The 20458-nt window shown below is 33.8% G+C and overlaps 1 protein-coding gene across 5 annotated transcripts in view; it reads right to left on the reverse strand.

The window, feature by feature from the left end:
- The window catches only part of PHF3 (PHD finger protein 3), an 87439-nt gene that overhangs the window by 25799 nt on the left and 41182 nt on the right, over positions 1-20458 (reverse strand). For 3 of the 5 annotated variants that reach the window (XM_037034336.1, XM_037034335.1, XM_037034338.1), the window contains 8 exons: positions 17860-19627; positions 12083-12392; positions 8798-8984; positions 5157-5304; positions 4918-5074; positions 3648-3764; positions 1110-1241; positions 192-327 (listed from right to left, as the gene is read on the reverse strand). In XM_037034336.1, coding sequence (XP_036890231.1) covers positions 192-327; positions 1110-1241; positions 3648-3764; positions 4918-5074; positions 5157-5304; positions 8798-8984; positions 12083-12392; positions 17860-19627 — 2955 coding nt within the window. Of the gene's footprint in view, positions 1-191; positions 328-1109; positions 1242-3647; positions 3765-4917; positions 5075-5156; positions 5305-8797; positions 8985-12082; positions 12393-17279; positions 19628-20458 lie in introns of those variants that run through there. The other 2 variants (XM_037034334.1, XM_037034339.1) reach the window with 2 other exon arrangements.

Genomic DNA, 20458 nt, shown 5'->3' on the forward strand with positions numbered 1-20458 from the left:
AAGTATGCTATAGTATCAAATTACACATCATCCCTGAAGAACAGTCCCAAAAAATGGGCTCCTCTTCAAAGGGAATAGGTGGATCCTTCACACCACCAATACTGGGAAAACAAAAACCCACTTAAATTACAAATACAAATAACTCCTTTCCAAATGAAAGCAACATTCCAGATAGAAAAATTTCCACTTACCTATGCAAATTTTACAGTTAAGATCAAATAGATGTTGTCTGTGTTGACTGGTGGTATCTTTAGACATGGAATCAACCTCTTCTTTTTGTTTTTCAGATCCTTCGGTCTTTTCCAATGACTTACTACCTGCATGTTCCTAACAGAAGTTACAGTAAAAGTTAATTTCAGATGATAAAATTTGATCTCAGTAATTAAAATCAACTTATATTTCACAATGACATTTTTCCAAAATGAAACTATTCCATTTATAGGCTGTTTCTCATTATTTCTTTAAACAAATGAATGTTTAACCCTGGCTGGTGTGGCTGCTTAGTGAACTGAGTGCCAGCCCGCAAACCAAAGGGTCACTGGTTCCATTCTTAGGGCACATGCCTGGGTTGCCAGCCAGGTCACCAGTGGCGGGGTGTAAGGGAGGCAACCACACACTGATGTTTCTCCTCTTCTTGTTCTCCCTCCCTTTCCCTCTCTAAAAATAAATAAATAAAATCTTTTTTTAAAAAATGAATGTTTAGATAGTGACCTAAAATAAAGCAAAACTTAAACATTCCTCTTTCTTCAATGCATCTAACAAGCTTTCATATTATTTCTTCACTGACATTTTAAAATAATGACCAGCTCTCAAACTACAGTTAGATTAAGAAGTACTCCAAGACTTCAAGGCTTACTACGGAATTCACTAAGTCATTGAGGCCGCAAGAATATACATATTAACAAGTGCTTCACTGATGCTCATGATGCAGACAGTCTGTGCACTACATACAGAAAAACAGTATTTTAAACACTCCCAGAAAACCACTAAACTAAATAGGCTACTTTAAAACATATACATTTTTAAAATTCATTTTAAGAACATTAAGCAAATAAACCTTTTCTGAATCTGCATGCTTTGAGCACTATAAAATACATTATTATCTTTACCTGAATCTCCATGGCTGCATCCTGTTCTTTCATTGGAGCATCACTCTCAATTTCTATTTCACCTTTATGAGTTATTTTTGTGATTGGTCGTCTTTCCACTTCTCTCTGCTCTTTCTCAATCATCTCTATGGTCTAACAGGAAAGATTTTAAAGAAATACTTCACAATTAAAAATACCTATTTTTGCCCTGGCTGGTGTAGCTCAGTAGATCGAGCTCAGGCGGCAAACCAAAGGGTTCACTATTTCACCAATTCACAGTCGGGGCACATGACTGGGCTGTAGGCCAGGTCCCCAGTGGGCGCCACGTGAGAGTTAACCACACATTGATGTTTCATTCCCTTTCTTTCTCCCTCCCTTCCCCTCTCTCTAAAAATAAATAAATAACATCTTTAAAAATACATACATATATATATATGTATATATAAGAACATATATATATATGTATACGTATATATGTATACATATATATGTATATATATACATGTATATATGTATACATATATACGTATACATATATATATGTAAAAATACATATATATATATATATATATATGCCTATTTCTAAATGTACAGTTTTAAGTAATGACCAGAGCTTATTTAAAAATAAAAGCATTGCCCTGATTGATGTGGCTCAGTGGATTGAGAGCCAGCCTGCAAACCAAAGGGTCACTGGTTCTGTTCCCAGTGAGGGAACATGCCTGGGTTGCAGGCCAGGTCCTCAGTTGGGGGCACATGAGAGGCAACCACACATTGATGTTTCTCTCCCTCTCTTTCTCCTTCCCTTTCCCTCTCTCTAAAGATAAATAAAATCTTTTTTTATATAAAGTCATCATGGCTGATTTTTAATCTTTAGAGAGTGTCTCAAGCAAACATCTCAGTACCTATATATGCCTGAGACAATTTTCAGTGCTGGGGGTATAAGAATCAGAACCTATGCCTCAGCCTTAAGAAGCTCGTATGTACATTAACTTGAGGCAACTGAAGTGCAATGTAATTTGTAAAGTAATGAAACATAATATTTATATTTAAAATCTGCCTTCTGATTTAGTATTTTAGTAACTGCCACAGGGAAATGAAAACTAACTTCCGCTTAGATTCCTAACATGAAGTTCATTGACATCCCCCAAAACAATATGAACTTTACTCAAATACCAAAAATTATCAGATAACTCACAGCTGAAAAAGCTTAACAATTTATTAAGTGTAGCAAGAACTAGACTGGCTTAGAGGGTAAACATGGGTCTGGTCATTTATCTCTCCTTTGTTAAGTACAAATCATTCCTTAAAGAAAAAAATCAGGTACATGATCTAAAGATAAAACAAGCTGGTGTCCAATGCTCATGATACTGGCAGGCACAATTTCAAAGAAGACAGGCATGTGCATATTTGTAATATGAAGAAGAAGAAGACAATATTTTCAAAAGTAAAGTACAGGAGAAATTACACAGAGTGAAAGTGAAGAAATATGTGAATAAGTATAATATATCAAATCAAAGCCTCTGGCACTTCAAACTAGATTTGGCAGAAAAACTACTTGGAGGTTTAACACCTAAGATGAAGGTAAGTATTCTGGAGAAAAGAATCAGGTAACTCATGTAGAGTTAATATGAACTATAAGTAACCAGTACTTTCTAGAATAAAGGGCTAATATTCTGAGGCCACTGTAATAAAAATAATGGATGACGTGGATATCTCACTGTCAAATAACTCCTAAGTCACATATTCACTTAAATCTTCAAAGGTATTTCAAGATCACAACCTTCAACAGAAACTCTTGGCATCAGTGGCTCAGAATTTTTTAGTTTCAAAAACGCAATATGGTACACATATTATGTTACATGACATTTCAGTTATGTCTGGGACAGCACTACTTAATTAAATACAAAACATTCTGTGAATGTAAACATTAGACATGACAATTCAGGTCAGATTTTATCAATAAATGTATTACAAAAAAACATTTTTCAGAGCTTTGGCATTTGAAACTTTGAATTAGAGAACATAAACCTGCAAAACTTTCATTCTGACTTTATTTGGCTCTAAAAATTACCAATATTTGTATCTTCAAACTAAGCTTCTGAAAAGTGCAGATGCTATTAAGACATGCCTGTTTTCCCTGGCTGGTGTGGCTCGGTGGATTGAGTGTCAGCCCGCAAACCAAAGGGTCGCCAGTCGGATTTCCAGTCAGGGGAAATGCCTGGGTTGCAGGCCAGGTCCCCAGTAGGGGGTGTATGCAAGAGGCAACCACACCTTGATATTTCTCTCCCTCTTTTTCTCCTTCCCTTCCCCTCTCTCTAAAAAATAAATAAAATCTTTAAAAAAAAAAAGAAAAGAAGATGTGCCTATTTTCCCATCCTTCTAATTTACAAATTATATAACGAAACACAAAGTATTTATGTAACCTGGTAACTTGAGAAAATGAAAACATGCAGCAGAAATCAGAAAAACAACACAGAATTTAAGACAAAGTTAAGGGAGACAAGTAACTAGGAACACAGCTTTTAACAGAGTCAAACATATATTCATAAATAATCTTACATGTCTGTTTTCTCTTCGTCTCCAAGCAGCTAACTCTTTAGAAGCTAGTTCTTCTGGACTCATTCTTATAAGATGATCAGGGGTCACTTCTCCTTTCAGTACTTTTTTAAATAATATCTGGAAGTAGTTTAAAATAGAAAAGGAAAAAACATTTTCAAAACAAAAAAAAGCTGCTATACAGAAATTTATGATAAAGAAAAATGCAATTTTGAAACCTAATTTACAAATGTTTTATGATTTACATACTACCTACTACAAGAAGAATGATGACAGCTTTACAGCCTAGGAACTTATTATCTCAGGCAATAAAATACACACTTCATATAAAAATCAATACATGATGGGGAAGAATGTACATTAGAACCATTACAACATCTATCTCAAAGTTGTATTAACTCTTCCCAAAGAAAAGGTACTGCATAAATGAACTTTACTTAATGTCATGTGTTTCATATTTTTAAGATTTCCTATGTTCAAATCCTAACAGGCTTGGAGGGAACTACAGAGTGAAGAACCAACTGCAAAAAAGACACCTAAAGGAAATATTCACTTATTGAGGAAACTGATCTCCTGGACCCTAATGGAAAATAATACACTGTAGAATCCTCTTAAGTAGCTGTTAGAATACTTCAACAAAATATCTAAATCACATACTATAGCAAATATAATTAGACAAACTGACAAACTGCTAATACTTATGTGAAAAACTTATAAAACTTCAATACATATGCAAGGAGTTTGCATCTACACAAACACACACAGCTTCTAGATTCCCTCTAAGTTACAAACAAGAAATCCCAGGAAAGACTAAGATTTTACAACTGCTAAAGGATATTTAAAACTAAAGTCACGTTTAGTTAATAAAAATGGATTAAAATAGTTTTATTTTTTATCTGAAGGCAATTTATTTTAAGGAATGTAGCTATTTCCAGATTTAAATCAGAAGTATTAATATAGTATTATCAATTTTAGCTTAATAGTTTTGAAGAATACATGTGAATTTTTAAACAAACTGGATTAAACAAGGGGCATAATGGAAAGAAAGCTCACATAAATCAGGTTAAGATAGATTTAGTACTTATATGTTAATAGACTTATTCTATAACATTATTCATCCCTAAGTGGAACTCAATTCAGTAGTAAAAGACTACTAAAATTCTAAGCTCTCACTCCAAGAAATAAATTATAGATTTCTTGTATTACAATCTTAAATCCCTATGTATTCAAGAAAATTGGAAGCATAAATATCTATGAAAAACAAAACACTTACATTGTTTTTAGGATCTTTCAGATTGAACATCAAACTTCTATATTTGTTCTTGTATTTAGCATCTGTGTCCCGAAAAAAAGAGAAGAGCTCTTTTTCAATTTTTGTGGCAACTTTCGCTGCCTTTTCCTCTGGTACCTTCAAATTTGAGTCTGTAAGTCTTAAAATTAGAATAATTCAATTATTCTTCAAATACGTGAAGCATACATTATTCAATATTCTACAATAATAACATGTGTTACCTTTTCATAAGAATGTCTTTGAGAGAATGCCTGACACTTTGTCTGATCTGATCTGCAGAAGGCTTGGCAGTAGCAGCAGCAGGAGGATGCACATTAGTCATGCCTTTTTCAGTTTTCTTCTTCTTTATCTCTTGCTTCTCATGAGTACCTAATTTAAATAAATATCAGAACACATTATTTCTAAAAATATTTTTCTTTTTAATACACAAGTTTATAACAAAATTGATTAAAAATCACTACATATTTCTAACTACTCCACATGGAAATATTCTTGACATTTTAAATCTATACATGGAGACAGATGTTACCTACACTTACTGGAATAATTATTTCATAGTATATAGAGCTATCAAATCATTATGCTCTACACCTAAAACTTACATAATGCTACATTGTCAGTTACACCTCAATTTGGGAAAAAAATTAATGTAAACAAATTTTAATTAGAAATTAAGTGACTAGAACATGGCCCTAAAGTTAAAAACTATATATCCCTTTTTCCATTTTAGATAATGGTTTTTAGAGCTAGTTACTTTTTACATATATACATTAATTCACTTCTGAAAAACTATTTAGTGGGTGGGTGGAAGTGGAAGAAGGTATAAGGGGGATAAATAGTAAAGGGAAAAAGACAATAAAAATAAACTATTAAAAAATTAAAGAAATAAAAAAATGTTTGAAAACTACCATGTTTTGCCATGTCTAATATGCACTTTTTGCTCAAATCTTTGAGTGAAAATAAGGACGCACATTATACATGCATAGTACTACCATAGTATTTTCAAAAATAATGCTAAATTCCTTTATAATATCAAAAAAAGTATCTAAACACAAGTACATAAAAAATTGAATACATTAAAATGAAAGGTTTTTCCTCTGAAAGTCTGGGCCAAAAACGTGGGCGCACATTATACATGACAAAATATGGTATTTAGAAAATTTGGCCTGAACTTATTAATAAGTGAGCAAATAATATAATGGTCTTACTACTGCCACAAAAACTGATGAATCTCCTCTGGTTTTGAGACTATTGTGCTTGATTAATATTGTGATTTGAATGTTAAGCTTTTCTCAAATGATTTTTAAACCCATCATTACTAGTTCATTTGCACCTTCAAAATCTCAATGCCAAACATTCCACTAACTGACCTCCTCTCATACTAGCTTATTTAATTATTCTAGAATTTCCTCACCCCTAACAACTCTTAAATCTATCACTTTACTATCCACGCTCTCATTTTCCAGAATAACCAACTCTGATCCAATAGTCCAACACTATTACCACTCCTTAACATACTTAACACCTTGTTCTCTCTCTTTATCTGCACTGGCAAAATCACAACCCCAGTGAAGAAAGCCAATCCTCCACCCACTAGCCTACAAACAGCTGAAAGTAATGAGAAAATTAAGCACTGGTACAGACAGTTCTCAATTTAAATTTATAAAACACAAATCTCAATACATACTCAATCTGCTGCTCCAATCCAATTAAAATTTCCTAGTAAATTTGCTCTCCCACTTTCCAAGACATCTATTTTACACATTTTCTCCCCTCTTCTCAAACCAACACTACCTCCTTCCCCAATTTTAACCTGATTTAATTTTCTCACTTCATATTTTACTGAGAAAACAGAAAAATGTTAGCCAACACATCTTCCATCACTAAATCAACCTGCAGGTTTCCTTCTTACCACATACAATCTTTCTTTTTTATGACCTAACCCTTCTATGTGAATCCTACCCTCTCAACTCATGTACGAATTTTTGAATCTCAACTACAACATAATCTCTTCTACTATCACCAAATTCTCTCTCCACAGGATCATTTGCATTAATTTTTCAAAAATGTTATTACAACTCTTTTTTTAAAAAAAGTCCTAGTCCCCACATCCACCTATAGCTCCCACACAATTCCATTCCCTTTAACAGCAAAATTCCTTGGAAGAGTTATCAGTAATCAGTATTTTCATCAGTCCCTTGCTTTCCATTCTTTGGTATGCCACTATAGTTGGCTTTTTTTCCCCACTGCTCCACCAAAATCATTCTAATAAAGGTCACCAATAATCTCACTAAACCATGTTTAACAACCTGTGTTCACGTTATTAGATGTCAACACCAGACAGCATTTGACACAGTCAATCATTTCCTTCTTTATGAAACTTCACCTGACTTCCAGACCACCATGGCCTCTTACTTCTCTCACCTCACTCAGGCCATTTCTCTTGTTCTTCCCAACTTTTAAATGCTGATGCACCCCCAAGGGCTCTGCTTTGGTCTCTTCATTACTGTAGCTGTTTATATCTAAATTGATGATTTTAAATTACAAACAAACTGGTAAATCCCAAATTTATATACCATCCCCCAAAGCCTTCTCTAAGCTCCAGACTCATCAGCCAAAGGTTTGTTCAAACATTCTGCACCTGGATATCTAATAGGCATCTCAAGTTAAAATACCCAAATCATAATTTTTCAACATCCCTCCCCAAATCTTCTTGTCTTTCTCATCTAAGTAAATAGCACCAACATTTACCTAATCATCTACTAAGACTCTCTCTCTCCTTCACCTATGTATGTCTAATCCATCAGCAACTTCTGCCTACTCTACCGTAAAATATATCTGACTCTGACCACTTCTTACTACCTCCATTGTACCTGTCCCAAGCCACCAATCATTTCTTTCCTTGGACACTGCTACAGATTCCTAAATGGTCTACCCTCCTCCTCGCCCATCCTCCTCTTACAGTGCAGTACCAACAGAAAAATCATAGTGATTCAACATTCCCTTGTACAAAATCCTCTATAAAGTTTCCCCATGATACTGAGAATAAAATATTGAACTGGCCAGGTGGCTCACTTTGTTGGAGCATTGTTCAGTACATCAAAAGGTTGCAGGTTTGATCCCTGATGAGGACACACACCTGGATTGCAGGTTCCATCCCCGTTTAGGGAGCACGCGGGAGGGACTGGATGGATTTTTCCCTCTCACAACAATGTTTCTCTCTCCTCTCTCCTCCCACCTGCCCCCCTAAAATCAATAAACATATCCTCTGTGAGGATTTTAAAAAGTATTATTATACACACATACAAACTCTGTCATGGTGTCAAAGTGCCTATAGAATTTTCTCTGAATTCATCTAACACTATTCAAGCCCTCGTACATTACCTTTCAGTCACTCTACAGTTGCTTTCTTGCTCCTCAAATACAAGAACGTTTCTACCTCAAAGCCTTCAGATTGGCTATGCTACCCACCCAGTCTTTCCTCCCAACAACTTCACATCTTTTCAAATCTCACCTATATTCTAAAACAAACTCCTACCACTCTCCTCAACTGTGACTCTATCCCATTACTCTACTTTCTCTTCTTCATATTGTCTAAAATCTGTAAAATAGCATACCATTTCTTTACTTGCCTACATTTCTTTCTTCTCCCACTGGTACTGAAGTGCCATAAGAGCAAGACACTTATTAAGTTCATTAGTACTTAGAGGCAGTTTTTAATTTCAAGTATGATTAGTCACCAAAACTATTTTTATTAACATTAAAATGTTTAAAAAAATTTAATTTCCCTAAATATACTAATTAATCATATATGAAATAAAATATAAATACATTGGTGTACAATAATTTCTATTAATCTTACTGCCTAGTTTTGAAGCTTTTTCTCCTGTACAAATAACAGTTGTAGAATCTTTTGGTATTTTTTCACTTTTTTCTTCTGAGGATCTCCGAGGTAATACTGATTGTCCCATTTTTCGAAGAGGAGCTAGCTGCCATTTTTTCATTTCACTATCTCTACCATCTGATGAGTTTTTGCCTTCACCAGATTCCTGGAAAAAATAATATTTAGTTCATTAGAATTCAAAAACTAGTACATTCTCTTTAAATATAAAGCAAGCCTCAAGAGATGTAGATAAAAAAATTAAACCTAATTAGTATTAGAGCCTATTACAATACCAAACATACTCAATTCTCTAGCCCAAAAACTGTTCAAGTGATTTTTTTAAAGATGCACAGAAATAATTCTCAATTATTAGCAAAAAGAAAAATCACCCTTTCATTTCAAAATCCATTTGTTAAGCATCTGTTTTCTACAAAACACACAAGAGCCTATTTGGCTCTTATATAAAGAAAAACTAAAAAAAGAGATAGTGTTCTCAATAACAATATTAGAAAAAACTTCTAATATCTTAGATATAAGATAAGAGTTCTCTTAGTTGGCTATGGGTGTGGGAAAAGGATGGAGAAATTGTGGAGCAGTAAGTTATCTACATTTTCACTGTTTTTTAAAGCAAATGAAATTCCATTCATTTATAACTAAGTATATTAGTTTAAGTTCTCAGTGTAGAAATTGGCAATTTTAATTCTCATGACATAGCACAAACCATCAGGGTACCTAGGACACCTCCTAGTCTTGTCCTAATATAATCCACAAAGTACTGGTGGTGAAAGTGGCACTCTGAAACCCTTGGGAGAAATGACTCATATCACACTAGTGTTTTAAAGACAGGAAAGGACAATGTATATCGACACATAATCACAGACTTTAAGACAGAATATATACAAAAACTGATTTTCTCCAAATTAGAATCTTTAAATTTTTTTTTTACTTATTTTCTACCGCTCCAACTAGAGTCACTTGACAGCAGGTGCTTATTTCCATCAGTGCTATATAACCAAGTCTGGTGTCAGGCTTGGCATACAGTAGGAACTCAGTAAGTGAGTCAACATAAAACCTAGGGATAATAAGTGATATTTAAGAAGCAGATTTCATAAACTAAAATTAAACAAGTCTAAATAAGATTCAATAGTGCATCAAAAAGGAAGTAGTAATCATTTGGATAGTAATCACATGAATTTACAAAATCAGACTAAACTCAATTCTTTTTCTGAATGGGGGGTTTCTCAAAACATTTACAATGTTAATGATTTTTTAATGTCCTTTTTAGACAAGATGGAGACAATTCAACTAAACGATTAAACAATGAGCCATATTCCTGAATGGCTAGGAAACTGTACACAAGAAGTGACTATTAATAAATAGAAGCTTTCCAAACGTGTTTTACAAATTCTTCTCAATGGAGTTTTCACTTCTGTATTATCAACTACTTTTGTGTTCATCAAATCAATGGACAAAGCAACAAACAGCATATGCCAGGAGGACATAACCTGATTCTCAGAAAGTCTTGGCAGACAGAAAACAGTGGATACCATAAGGATTTGGCACACTGGACCCTAATCTGAATTTGTCACGTAAGAAGTGTCTGAAAAAAATACTAAAATTCAGTATTCAGTATTTTTCAGTTTCTAAGTAATAGAGATTTCAGAGAAAACATGCTTATGCTCTCAAACCTGAATAGTCGGACTAAAAAAGATTTTCAAGGTTCCTTCAAACTCTACAACTCATGTTCATTGTCTTTCAGATCATTATACCTAACTATCCACATACATTTTGTTGCCACTATGTTTCCCTCCTAGCACTACCTTATAAGAATAACAAATCAATCAGAAAAATCAACAGTAATAAAAAGGTAGACAATGAAATCAAAGAAAATTTAATCAGCTAAAGTGCTGTGTCCTCTATACATTGCTCCTATAACTTACTAAGTATCTTACAACTTCTATTTAGAAAATACTTTCAGAAGGTAGCTAAACATATAAAAATGGAAGGAAAACTGACAACTTGTCACACTTTAAAAGAAAAATAAGGTGAGGGTTCCAAGCAAATACTGGGGCAAAGATTTAAAAAAATTAAGATTATTTTTCCTGCCATGGCTGGTGTGGCTCAGTGCATTGCGTGCTGGCCTACGAACCAACAAGTCACCAGTCTGATTCCCAGTCAGGGCACATGTGTGAGTTGTGGGATGGATCCCCAGTTACGAGTGCATGAGAAGCAACCACACACTGGTGTTTCTCTCCCTGCCTGACTCTCTCCCTTCTCCTCTCTCAAAAAATATATTAATTTTTTAAAAAAAGATTACTTTGTCTTAGGGAGAAAATAAAAAATAACTCTTTCACTTGAAAATAATGCCACATATGCCCTCAGTGGATTGAATGCCAGCCTGCAAACTAAGGGGTTCCTGGTTTGATTCCCAATCAGGGCACATGCCTGGGTTGCTGGCTTGCGCCCCTGGGCAGGGGGATGGGGGGGCGTGCAAGAGGCAAATGCACATTAATATTTCTCTCCCTCTTTCTCCCACCCTTCCCCTCTAAATATAAATAAATCTTTTTTAAAAAGAGAAAATGTTCAATGTAGTTTAAAGATTAAAAGACATTTTTATCAGTATAAGTGAAATAAACCAGTGAGATAAATACAAATACCATGTGATTTCATTATGTGGAATCTAATGAACAAACTGAACTAACAAGAAAATTAGAGATACTCAGAGAGAGCAGGATGACAGTTATTGATGGTGGGGTTGGGAGGTTAAAGGGTGGCAGGATCAAGGAAAAAGGACTCATGGACAGAGACAACAGTGTCGGGATTAGGGGAGGAAGTGGGTGGAGGCAGAAGATATAGGGAAAATAAATGGTAATGGAAAAAAATTACCACAGAAATGAACTACTAGAGAATAAATTTTCCAAAGAAATGAACTATTAGAGAATAAATTTTATCAGTATACATAATTTACACTTCACACCACAAGATGACACATACCTCCTCTACCACAAAAAATCCAAGTACCAAACTAGGGACTAGAAATAGCAAAGACTTTAATAAATAAGATCTGTATGTTCTTAAAGATGTCACTACCTGATTTCACCAAAATTGCCAAATATTTTAAATATTTAAAAATATATACATTTTTATAGAAAAATTTTAGAATGTACACTGGAACAATAAAATCTAAGGAGAAATTTCAAATTCTAATGATCAGTTTACACAAATTTCTTAAGTAACAAAAGAATGCATTAGTGAGCAGCTCACCCGTTTTAAAATTTTGACCTTGTGCTTCACTGTATCATCTATATACTTGGTTTTCTCACTTGTTGATGTATGCTTTGATAATCCAAACTTTTCACATTCCATTGTTTTATCTTCACTATGGACTTCAACTTTAGCTTGGTTTTCCAAAATATCTGAATCTGCTACTTCAGTCTTTTTATCTTCTTCAGCACAACATTTCACACACACATATTCTTTGTCTTCCTCTCCCATTTGCTGTGCTTGAGAAAGACTTAACCCAACACAATCACCATGAAACCAGTCATCACATCTTCCACAGCCAACCATAAACCTAGAAGAAGAAAAACTTCAATTTGACACATTTTCTTAAAAACCAATGTCAAAAGTCTAAATTAAATGTTCCGTATTTGGTAGTTTGCATTGGTAGTTTTCTAACTCTACCCATTCTGTCAGTTCAACATAGAGCAAGTTTTCAAAAAAAATATTCAATGAAAATGAAACTTTTAATAAGCCACCTATATTTCCCCTCTAGTATGAATGAGAGAATGCTGAAAAATAAAAACCCATAGGGGTGAAAATAAAGAGCAACTGACATTTGTTAGTATACTCTATAGAATAACAAAGTATAGAATAACAATATATCTCCAGTGAAGCGTCAAGTCTGTGATAATCTGATCATAATCCATCAAAATCGTATTTATCACAGACCTGAAATCACACATAAAATTGGAGTTTACCCAATAATTTTTAATGAAAGAAAAACCAGATTAACAAATATACAACTCAAAAACCAACATAATGAAGTCTCTCAAATTGTTTCTTATTCACCATCTTAATTACATACTCTTTGAGCTCAAAATATTCTTTCAGGGTGTGGCATTAGCTAAATCTTACCTACTTTTGAGTGTGCACTTCTTTGGTACTGACCAAGTGCTTCAGCTGATGAACTTTTTCCAAATGCCAATATTGTATTTTAATGTAAAAATATTAATATTCAGTATTAATATTTCTAAGCCATGCCCTTATACCTTTTCCCTTTACTACATTGTATCTAAGAAATAATTTCACTAGCCAATGAAAACCTCCAGGGACATGAGATTTGATTCATGGCAAATATGATACACACACAGAAATGTGAGGGAGAAATTTTTTTTTTTTACATACTTTACAAACCGCTGTTAGGAAAACTGCAAAGCTCACTGAATCATGTTCAACTATTTCCTTTCTTTTTCAGGTTAGTAACTCATGCTATGCTTGGAAAATTAAGGATTCAGATATATTATTTCAGGACGTAAAGACTGTGATTTTGATAGTAAGGATAGTGGCACCAACCACGTGTCAACTCCTTTTTAAAACCTATGGTACAATAGGAAAATGTTAAAGGTAATATGTAAGAGTTATATAGCCAACTCTCCCTCAATACCCGAGGTCCTGTTTAAATATTGGAACTATAAAAACTGTACGAGCTTCCATCTTCACAGGGAATCTTGAGAAATGTGATGTCAAATACCCTGTTCCTCTATAGCAGTACTCTTCTTGTATGTTCTATGTACGTATACAAAGCTTCTGCTGCGCATTAAGGATGAGACCTCGGAGTCTGCAATTCACCATTCCTTACCCTAACTGGTAATGTCTGTGCTGGCTTTACCAGATAAGCCATCATTTCCCCAGTGACTCACTTGGTTTAGGGAGAAAAGCAAAAGATCTCAGCCCTTATATAAAAACTAACAAAACCACCAGAATCTTTCTTTTAGATTGATAACTCTAGCATGTAAACTTTTAAACAGTGTGTTACTAAGTTTTCAAAATAGAAGTGGTTTCTCTAGGTCTGGGGAGATTTTTGATGGGTACATTGATACACAGATCTTAAAACCAACAGAAAAATAAAGTTTGAAATATACAGGTGCTTTAAGGTTTTATTTCACATTGTAACGTCATTAAGATATGCTATTTCTTGAAAGCAATGTCTTTGAAATATTAAAGGAAAGCTAATAGTGATTTCCCTTTATTTCCATTATCAGAGCTGGTATTATGATTTCTTCCAAGACTGAAGCTTTTCAGTAAGACACTATAAACAATAAAACCTATATACTATGACCACAAATTACACTTTTGCTCTAAATCCAAATCTATCAATTTACATACCACATTTTAAGGAATTTCAAGATTTTAAAGGGGAAGAATAGTTTTATATAATCATGAAATTTTTTAGCATGCCTCAATTCCAAGTCTGTCTCCTCAAACTTCAGAGGCTTTGAAAAGCAACTGTCTAGTGCCATCAATATCTTAATAGTTTAGACAGTTTGTGTAACAAATAATATAGTTAAATAAAATTGAGTAATCAAGAAAAATAACATTAATAATTTCCACAGTCTCAGGGAAAACATAGTTAACTTGAAAATGAAATTCAAAACCCAAAATGTAAATATGGGTTATGATTTAAAACCTGGAAGTACTGTAAACTTTAGAAACCATGCTATATTTTTAAAAGATGGCCTATCACAAAGAGATTATTTATTTCATTCCCTTTTCATATTATTTTTCATGGGGTGGAGGACAGTATGGATCACACAACAGGATCCCTCTCCCATTTTATGGTATCCTTGACTTCCTGATTACCAAGAAGCAAAATCACTTAATAGACTACAAGCTGGCTGTTAAAATCTTTCATCACTTAAAAAAAAAGTACTGTGTGGAATTTAGCTTTAAATTAAGTGACTTGTCAGCATAAATCAGTTAAATAGAAGTTTAATGTTTGTTTTCCCATATTATATGTTCATACATAAAATTTTAAGTAAAAAATAAGAACCAATCAACTGTAAAACTATTAAAAACTTGAAACTGTTTTGACATAAAGCCAAAATTTTCAAGTTTTTTTTCAAAATAAACCACAAAACAACATTGTGAGTTCCTGTTAGCAAATTCCTAATTCATTAACAATGTAACTATTACGAGATGGGCCTTCAGTCTTTTCCTTTAAATGACAAATGCAGGGTGGGTGTGTGTGTGTGTGTGTGTGTGTGTGTGTGTGTGAGAGAGAGAGAGAGAGAGAATATATATACACACTTTTCTAAGATGAGGGAGTTCAATTTCACATAAACATTACATCAGTATTTTTGTCACTACCTCCCTAATATGCAGAGAAAGATACTTATCAAACTCTTAAAAGTCCTGAGAAAAAGCCAGAAGCATTTACTCTACATAGAAATTCCCCTTCTCAGAGTAAAAGCTTTAATTATAAAGCTTTGAATCCATTCTGCTAAGATGTGTTTGTTTTTAAATTTCATCCAGTAACTAACCTATAATCAAGCAAGAAATTATAGCATAAAGATACAAACATCTTGGGGAGAGCTAGCAACAAAAAAAACTAAGACTTGATCCTTCCAAAATACTAACTTGCTTATAATTTAAAGAAGTTCAAAGGTATAATATTAACCTTTTTATTTTTTTAACTTTTTTAAATGAGTATTAAACAGTCTGGTTTTTAAAACAGTATGTATATATATGTTTTAAGGCTGAATCAGGAAAGTAAACAAAATCGAAGAAAAAACAACACACACCCAGCACAATGTGTAAATTGTTAGTCAATACTTAGTGTCTTTAGGGCATGTATACAAATTGCTTATGGTCAAATATTAGTTGGCCATACCATGAACAAATCTATTAAAAAATATAATTTCCACTGGAAGCACATGCAAAAAGCTAACCTCCAACGCAATTCATGTAAAATGCTGAAGGTTTAAGTCTTTACCAAAGCAAGGCTGTCACGAGTGCTAGAAAATGTCGTGTTAATAGCTTTCAATGGGCTACTGCATGACATAAAAAAGATGGATGAAAATTATTCCTGATATGCCCTTCCTAACAAACTCAATCTTATGCATGAAATTTAAAAAAATTACAAGCTGCACGACAGGCACATCTTTTGAGTAACCTCAATATATGCAAGCACAATGTATCAAAGTAGCAAAGGCTAACTAATATGTAAAGAAAAAACAATCAATTATTCAGGGTTCTTTATTCAGAAAATTGAAATAATGTGTAATGGTGCTTCCAAAATTACCCATTTCCAATGTTATTATATATTATTCATGTAAATTACATAGGATGAACTCAAAATTCCCACACATCTAATACTCTTATTTCCAGACTGAAGCAAAGAAACTCAAGGTTTTACAGAGTAGATCCATAAGGTGGCATTAGATTCAAAACAGCAGGACTTAACATTTAATCTTCACTTTAGAAAAATAACTTGATTTTGGTAAAATGACAGTCATTTAAAAGCCTGGGCAAACGCCTGAGGACCAGCCATCAGAAGTTTATCTTTAAAAAAAGCTATATAATAAAATACTTAACATGGCTTCCAACTCTAGACCAAAGTTTCATTTTAGAAACTTTAAGGCTCCTACTCTATTCCTCTGACCACATGGCACCATAATAATTTTTAGAAGATTCTCGCAGAAAGAAAAGGGCTGGCATAGAAAGAGGACTTAAATGCACCATCCGAGCCTCTCATTCTCTTAGACCTGAAACTTTATAGTGGGCCCACTTTATAATATTTGAAAAGGTTTTAAATTTTAAAAAAGCATAAAAAACAAGTAAGTGAGGGCAAATGTAGACCTATATTCAAACAAGTCACAATTTTTAAAAACTGGGATATGTTATAAAGTAACCACTGAACTGATACTAAAAATAGGCCACAGGCTGAGTAACAAATGAAGAAAGCCTTTGACATAAACTTATTTTTTACAGAATAGCCATAAGTCTTCTCACACTCCCCAATCACCCCTCCGCACACTAAAATAATGAATTACCACACACTTCACTAAACTGTCCCTCGTTTCATTTTTATGTAATCTGATAGTGCTGGGAAAGTCACTACCACATTTACTTTCACCAGTAAGGACATTACAATATGCAAGTTACAATGTTCTTTCATCATGTCAACGTTGATAGAAGTTCCAACAGCAATCTGAACACTTCAACAGTATAATCTTGTAGCTGCAAACTCCACTTCGTTTCTTGTTTTCCTTTCTTAAAAAGCTAGCAAACAAAATACACGATGGGGGAGTGGAGTGCCATAAAACTATACATTGAATCCTAAGGAAAGAAAGCCAAAGGACAATGCTAAAATCATTTCTTAAAAGATCAGAATTTACAAGTAATCCTCCAAATCATTAAAGCATTCAAAAAGAAAGAACTTGTTTTCACTCCATTCCAGGTTATATACAAAATTCACCTGGGTAATTTAATAGCTAATTTAGCTACCAAATTTCACTCCAAGGTCAGTTTTATAGTTATGAAGTAGTAGTATTAAGTTATAGTATGCTTTTTACCTCCATCCCCCCCCCAAAAAGTCTTCAAAAGAAAAATAAAACCTCCATTATGACCTTCACACTTTATTACTAGTTTTTCTCAAAGCAAGTAAAATATATACAGACCCAAGGCAATGTAACAATTCTCTAATTAGCAGAAAGGTTTTTATTCCCCCTAGATAAAAACCTGTAATGGCTGAATTACACTAACTGGTTAAGATGACAAAACATTTCCATATATACCAACTGTTGGTTAGATTATACTTTTTTAAATGTTCTAAGATGACATATTTATAAATTCAGTGATTCCATCTTCCTATCATTTATCCAGGAATGATGAGGGGTTTTGTTGTTGCTGGTGTTTCTGCAAAAAGTCTTTGTATATTAAATAACTTCTCTGTATAAAAACATTCACACTAATCCCACCCTAAAAAAGCAATTTCTCGTCAATGCACACATCACACATACACATACACACACACACACCTGTTGCCATGTGGTTTTTTGCAAAACCCACACTGCTTGCTGGGGGTCCACATATGTTTGCTTTCAAATGAAGAGCTATGATCTAAGCCTTCTCTTTTTATGGTAGCTATGTTATCTGGAATGAACAATGGTGGCTCATCCAAAGAAAAACTTTTGCTGCTTCTTCTTTGGCGGGGCTGTAGGTTCTTCTCAGGTTTTCTTAGTTTCAGTTTATCCTCCTCCTTAAAATGCTCTGCACCACCTGCATGCTCAAGCTCTTCCTTCATATGACTATTGGTTTTCAAAGTGGGAGCCAGCTGCTGGGACTTATGGCACTGTTTCTGGCAAGAATGTAATAAATGTCCAGTTTGTGCAGGATGATGAGGTTCTTTAGAGCACCCAGGGTGACCATGAGGCTTATCACTCAACAAATGAGTTACAGGTTTGGAAATCTGTACTGAATTTTGACCTTGCATTTTTTTCGATATAGAGTGAGCCTGATTCTTCACAGACTTAACCCCAGAATTGCAACTCTGAATCTTTAAGTCCTTATCAACTTGTTTTTTTCTCACTTTGACTGGCCTGTGAAAATTTTGTTGAGATTCTCGTTCATTGGCATTTCGTTTCACACTTTTGACACTAGCTTTAGTTTTGTTATGCATTAATTCATGCTTTGCTGCAACAATTTTTTTCAGAGTATCTGTGGTCATGTTTTGCTTAGAATGAATTACAAGTTTTGTGTGTTTGGATTTTATGTTTTTTGACTCTAGGCAAGAAACATTACTTGACAGGTTGTTTCTGTCATCCTGAAGGTTTGCTGTTTCATGAGACTCCATTTTAATACTTTCGACAACATTCAACTGTTTTGAATTTTGGTCAGGCACATCACAAACAGCATTTTCTACAATATTACTTTCTGGTTCTAAAGCACTAGTATCAATCACCTCAAAGTTTGACTTGTTAAACTCAGTGCTCTCCAACTGCTTATGATTAGACTCTATGTCTTTACAATAACCCAATGGTTCTACCTCATTTCTATGAAGGGAGTTCTTAGCTTTATCAGATTCCATGGTATTCTTCAATTCCAAATGACATTCTTTTACTTCATCCACAGAACTGTTCTTTTCAGTCTTATTTGTACAAGCAGCATCACCAGACAGAGCAGAAGATGCAGGTTCCTCAACAATTTGGTCACCTTCATGGGATAATTTTACTGTTTCCTTTAACTCTTGTTCAACTTTTCCTTTCGCCCTCATTTCTTCACTAATAGTCTCATCCATTTTATCTGAAATAGAATCATTCTGTTCATGTTCTTCTTTATCTGAAAATGTAAACAATGTGCTACTAACAGTCTTAGTCTTGATTCTACATTCAACCAGAGCTTCATTTTTCTTTTCCTCAATATTATCACAAGTCTCTGAGAGGAGCGGACAAGTTAATTCATGTGATGGCACATTTGCTTTCCCCTGATTATTACACTTCTGCTGAGAATCTAATCCAGCTTCATCCTTCATTTCAAGACAAGATGACACTGAAGAATGACTTGTAGACACTGATACTTCTGGTACCACCTCAATTTGTTCAATATGCCGACTACTCCTTCTGCTCTCTTTATGGTACTCAGGCTTTGGTGGTGTACAAGCTTCTTCTTTAATCTGACTCCTCTCTGGTTGCTTCCCCCCTGCTTTAGGGGCAGATACAGTCTTCACAGGTGGTTTTTTTGTGCTATTTAAAGGTGCTGCATTTGAACGCTTGGCAATAGTGCTTTGTCGCAAACTTCTTACTTGTTCTATCACAAGGGAAAAAAAATAAATAAAAATAACTTAGCTATTTTGCCATGTGTTTTTATTTCAACACAATTTAGAATATACACTTCTTTATTCTGAGCTACAAAATGTATCATTTCAATGAAAATGTACTGAACAGTACTCATGATGGTAAATTTAGAAAGATATATGTATGTTATATATTTATGAAAGTTCTATAAATCCTAGCAGAAGAGAACCTCTACAAAATTTAGACTATTCTACCTTATTATATGACAGAAATGTTTTCATCAAGTCTCTTTTCTGTAAGAAATAAGCTTGGAGTAAAATAAGTTAAATGAGCTTCCTTTATATCAACACCCATCCTAATGCAAAATTGTCATCCAGTTTTAAACATTAAATGCTTTTAAATATATAAAACCAAAGTCAGGTGCCAATAAAATCTGAACTAAAGCACCTATTACAAACAAGATCTGTGATTTTCAAAGCACGGCCTCAAAAGAACTCTTAATTCCTTTCTGAATGTGTTTTACTCATATCCCATCATTTTACCATTCAAGCTATTCCTAAGAGGAAAAAAAAGTATATGCTAGAGTATCAGACAATCAACAAAAAAAATTACAATAAAAAATGTTTAAACCAAGAAAATGTATCATAAAAAGTATGAAAATAATTTAATAAAGCTTCCCACCTTTAACAATGCCTCTAACAAAGAATCTATTAATTTGTGTTTTCCTCCTTTCTGTATCTGGATATATCCTCTAGGGAAAGGAGAAACACGAAGTCGGGGGGGAAATGAGAAAAAAAAAAGAGCTGAGTAATTCACTAAGTAGAAAATCAACCCACAAACTAAA

The sequence above is a fragment of the Sturnira hondurensis genome, unplaced genomic scaffold, assembly GCF_014824575.4.
Source record: "Sturnira hondurensis isolate 20B ecotype Veracruz unplaced genomic scaffold, ASM1482457v3 Scaffold0022136, whole genome shotgun sequence".
Classification (NCBI taxonomy): domain Eukaryota; kingdom Metazoa; phylum Chordata; class Mammalia; order Chiroptera; family Phyllostomidae; genus Sturnira; species Sturnira hondurensis.